The sequence below is a fragment of the Palaemon carinicauda genome, chromosome 5, assembly GCF_036898095.1.
Source record: "Palaemon carinicauda isolate YSFRI2023 chromosome 5, ASM3689809v2, whole genome shotgun sequence".
Classification (NCBI taxonomy): domain Eukaryota; kingdom Metazoa; phylum Arthropoda; class Malacostraca; order Decapoda; family Palaemonidae; genus Palaemon; species Palaemon carinicauda.
The window spans coordinates 158,485,730-158,490,729 of record NC_090729.1 but is presented as its reverse complement, the minus strand read 5'-3'; the positions used below and the strand labels follow the sequence as shown (position 1 = coordinate 158,490,729).

Sequence of the window (5,000 nt, the reverse complement as noted above, 5' to 3'; positions counted from 1 at the left end):
AGAGAGAGAGAGAGAGAGAGAGAGAGAGAGAGAGAGGGAGAGAGAGAGAGGGGGGGGAGATTAAGTTGGAAAAAATATCAGATAGAAATTTTTACTTATAGATGTTCTTATTAATGATAGAAAAACTTGTATTTATTTTATATGCACATGTTGATTTTTGAGAGAGAGAGAGAGAGAGAGAGAGAGAGAGAGAGAGAGAGAGAGAGAGAGAGAGAGAGAGAGAGAGGGCGGGGTTAGGACCTGTAACATAAACAGACAGGGAACTGACTCATCTCTAAACTTTATCCTTTAATTCCATCTTTTTCATGTAACGGGAGAGAATAATCTACAACCTAATTCCAATGCATTATTATAAAACACCCCATCGTGCACGAGAGAAGTTTAGAATTTTGTATGTTTTTATCTTGTGGGAATAATATCTAAAGTCTGGATATATCAAATAACATATAGCAAATAAGAGCTTTTTACATAGAGAATGTATTCTGGAATCATATGCAAGGATTGCCTATAGAGTATCAGACAGTACACAGATTGATTTCTGCTATCTTAGTCTCTCCTTACTATAATGCCGCCTCTGCTGACATTCGTACTGTCTCAGTCGGTATCAGTACTTTCCCCACTGGCATACGTATTTTCTCCGCCGTTTCCATACTATCCACGCACGTCTTTTAGTACTCTCCTAGTACTCTTCTCCATCGTCGGAGAGTACTGAAACTGCAGATAAAGTACGGATGGTGGCGGATGCAATTTGAAAATCACGAGTTTCGTGATGATGTTTCTTTCAAGGTCCCTTAATTTCACATTGTAAATTGCTTGAACTAGAGACACTCGGCATGGACCCACTTTACACTACAGAAAACACCAATCTTTCTCAGATTATGTTAAATCGACAGCAAAACAGTATATGTTACAGCATGGAGACACTCCAATCAGTACTGGAAGTGTCTACAAATATTGGACACACATCAAGACCAATTAGGCTTTGAACTAGCTGGTGAGTCTTGAAACTTTTGCATTATTGCAATTGGCGGTACAGTAAAAACGAGCACATCTATTTGTGAACAGCATTTTGCTGATTTTCAGAGCATGTTAGCTGTAGAGCTTTGTGGGATAGGTCACTACCATTCACTGGAAAATCAAGCTGTAATTTGTCTTCAAGTGAGTCACTGATTTGACAACGGGAATTCGTGTCGCGCTCTGATATTGCGTCACAAGAAACTGAAAGTGGATCATTTCGCTTGATTATCGATAAAGTTTCACTTAACTCTACAGATGGAGAAGTAGAGAGGGTAGGTGGCTGACTTGATAAGAGTTCGTTGGAAATATCATCGTGCACCATGGCAACCGTCAATTCCATTGCATCCATAACAGCTAGTTTTTGATGGCACATCGATGAACATTCTGTCTCTGTGCCCGTGCTTTTGCTGTTGTGACTTGCAGACTTATTCTGTATACTGAGAGTCACTGCGGGATAGGGCTCGCGCTGACTTTGGTAACTTCGATGATGCTGGCTGAGGTGGTTCCTGTAGTGAACACTGGAGTTTGTTGAGCTTCCTGTACTGTTGTAGACACCAGGCAGTGCCTCTTTGAAGCAGACGGCTGATTCACCTGGAAAAGGGAGAACAAGTTTCCTTAAATGTAATTTTTTGGGGTCCCATAATGTTAAAAGGGAACATTTTTAATCTATAATGTCCTTTCATTACGTTTCTTGTTCTTTCATGGGTCTTTATAACTTTATGATTGATAAAAACATACTTCCATATGATTGTTTCCGATATATTTTTTATAATTCTGATTGACATTATGTTCAAAGGTTAGTATGTATGTGAAGATTGAATGTTCAGTTTCAGTTAACATAAAGACGTCAAGCAGCATCGCGGAAACTAGAAAAATTAACCAATCCCAGAATGATAGTTTGCTGCACCTATGATTGGAAATTGCAAGAAATATTTTTCAGAATTCCAAGAAGCTGATGAACTGAATCATAAAAGTACTATTGCTTGGTTGCAATTTAACATACTATGAATAACAGCGATATTTTTCTTGATCACTTGGCAACAGTATAGCACATCACGACTAAAATTCAGATTATGAGTTTTATGAGTGCCTGAAGAATTAGATTATGAGTTTTATGAGTGCCTGAAGAGTCAGAAAAAGGACCAAATTTGTTAAATTAATGCTCAGATTAGTCTCATAGACTATAACACCAAGGTTTAATAAATATGCAGACTTGGATAGACATCCTGAATAGGGTAGAGGATACACAAAATTAAAGGCTTCTAAAATTCTAATGGAAAAAAAGAATCTGAAAAGTGCTATTAGGGATACATTTTTTTAGGCAGCACACATTATCAAGCTAGTATTTTTCAAGGTTTCAGGTATACATAAAAAGGTTTTAAGGGTATATCTCGAAATTTAGATAAACATGAACAAACTTTCCTCACCCAGTTTTCTGTGGTAGTCATTTTTCCCCGATGACTTGCTTTTATGGATGAAAGATCTCTTCTTGCAGGACGATTCCTCCTGAGTGATCCCAGGAGAGGAAAGTGGAGAAGCGAAAGAAGAGATTGAAGTAAACAATATATTCCAAAAAGGACAAAAAGGAGCTTAATTAAACAATAAAGTAAAGTGACTTCTCAATCTCGCTTCTTGAAAATTTAAAAAGGTATGAGATGAAAATTTAAGAAGAATACAATTTTCTAAATTAATTTTAGGAATTATGAGAAAGTTGAGGAAACTTGTGTAATTTTTGCATTGCTTGATTGTGCTATTTTTTGTTTGACTAACTGGTCTTCGTACTGTGCCATTAGCGGATTGATTGACATTGTTACTGACTGGTTGCTAGAGCAACGGCTATTGCCTTTTGTTACCCGATCATTGGTTTTCATCTCGCTTTATTATAATACCTGCAGTACTTAACTACCTTTTATGAATTTGCCATGCTTATTTTCATGACTATTTTCATGATCATGAACCATAATTAGGATTAAGAAAGTCAATGAAATACTGTAATGTGACTTTGGCCTTTAATGGAAATAACTTTAACTTTTAAATTAAGTTTTAGATGCTATTGATTTCGAAAATAGTCAAAATAGCATTATGATTTCCAGAACTAAAAAGAAGAAATGGAGCAGAAAGTTGTCCATTGCAAGTCATATTCTTAATCACCCCAAATTTCTCAGAAATCAAAGAGAGAGAGAGAGAGAGAGAGAGAGAGAGAGAGAGAGAGAGAGAGAGAGAGAGAGAGAGAGAGAGAGAGAGGCGAAGTTGGTAAGGTTAACCATGAATATGCCTTTTCTTTAAACAAGCGATTTTGACATGATTTATGGTTCATTAGGCCTTCGTGCTGACAAGGTAGGCGTGTCTTTAGCGTTTCGAGCTTCTGTTATAATATATCATGGATTCCCGGAGAGACTGCAGACTCTTACGATGACATGGGAGAAATGTATTTAAACTCTTTAGTTCTGCCTTCGCTTTCCGTTGTATCTTATAAGATACAGGAGGGAAAATAGGGTAAACTCTTTGGAGTGTGCTCAGCTTACTTCCTACGAGGGTTGCACCTTGGTTTATAATAATAGGGATAAGGAAGGCCATTTACTTATCTTCAGTCTTGAAATGCTCTTAAAAATATATCTAAAGCCTTGAGGATTTTCGAGGACTTTCGTCACAATATTGTAAAAAAAATTAATTGTTACTCAATCTTCAGGAATAATAACAATAACGATAACAATGATTATAGTAAGATGGAGGATGAGCTATTGACCTAGCTTAACTTAAACCCACACTTGAAAACCTAATTTAAATATTAGATGGTTTTTGATGAGGAGAAATGTAGAATGGGAGGGATGGAGGCTTCTGTAGTGACGTATGATGATTTTCAGAAACTTTCTTTGTTTTAATCACGGTCGATCATGCTTATGGTTTTGCTCATCTTTGATCGAAATGGTCAATTTATTCGATGTCGAATACCACAAACCAAAAACCATGCAAATTATCAGTCGTAAAGGTAATCATTATATTTAATCGTAATATTGAAGATAAAGATCGAACAAATATCAGTATTATTAATACTACCACTTTACAACTACCGTTTATAACAACAAAAATAACTACAAAAAAATAACAACAACAACAACAACAACAACAACAACAAACAACAACAACAACAACAACAACAACAACAACAACAACAACCAGAGCAATCAGAGATTTCAAATCTCCAATGAAGATTATCAACATTTTGCTCAAATCTACGGATCAAGCTCTCCATTTTTCATATAGTGCCCGTGCATGAATTGACTATAATAATCACTAACAACCAGAATCTCGATCTTGACCCGGATACCCTCCAAAATTTAACAGGTTTTTCCGGGGCATAATACCTCTCCGTTCTTAAAATTTGGTGGAAATTTGACAGGAGGTTTTGAAGTAATCCTGGTCACAGAAACCAAATAGATTAATAAATAAATAATCGCAGATCATCTCATAACCTCCTTGGCGGAGGTAATAATAATGATTATATACTTCTGAGCACCAAAAAGCAATTTCATCCAAAATTAAAGTTATATAAGTGAAGCCATCATTATACATTGGACCATTGAATACCGAGGAAAGAATTGTTCGAATAGATATAGCAAATGAGGATTTTTTTAATCAAGCTCCAGTTTTATCACAATGATCATCGAATTTTGTATAAGAAATCAGATGTAATAAAAGGGGTTTTAATGGAATGACGAGTTCTTTATCAATACGCATTAGGGTAAAATTGTTTGTGAGAGAGAGAGAGAGAGAGAGAGAGAGAGAGAGAGAGAGAGAGAGAGAGCAAATTATGAATATCAAAGGAAAACTTCCATCCGATACCACTTATTTAGAAATCAGAAAAAACAAATTTACTTTAATCACCAAGAAGGCATTCAATATGAATTCCAAAAAATAGTGCTGGTTAAAAATGTGTTATGGCTAAGCTGTCACCTGAATGGTTGTTATTAGTAGAATAGTAT

At 35.9% G+C, this 5,000-nt stretch overlaps 1 protein-coding gene across 1 annotated transcript in view; it reads right to left on the bottom strand.

Moving 5' to 3' along the window:
- The window catches only part of LOC137640634 (prolactin-releasing peptide receptor-like), a 177,177-nt gene that overhangs the window by 847 nt on the left and 171,330 nt on the right, over positions 1-5,000 (bottom strand). Inside the window, exons 11-12 of the mRNA XM_068373135.1 lie at positions 2,445-2,523; positions 1-1,608 (exon numbers count right to left, since the gene is read on the bottom strand). The exon at positions 1-1,608 is cut by the window's left edge and continues 847 nt beyond it. Of these exons, the coding sequence (XP_068229236.1) occupies positions 1,052-1,608; positions 2,445-2,523 (636 nt within the window). The 3' untranslated portion in view covers positions 1-1,051. The remainder of the gene's footprint in view (positions 1,609-2,444; positions 2,524-5,000) is intronic.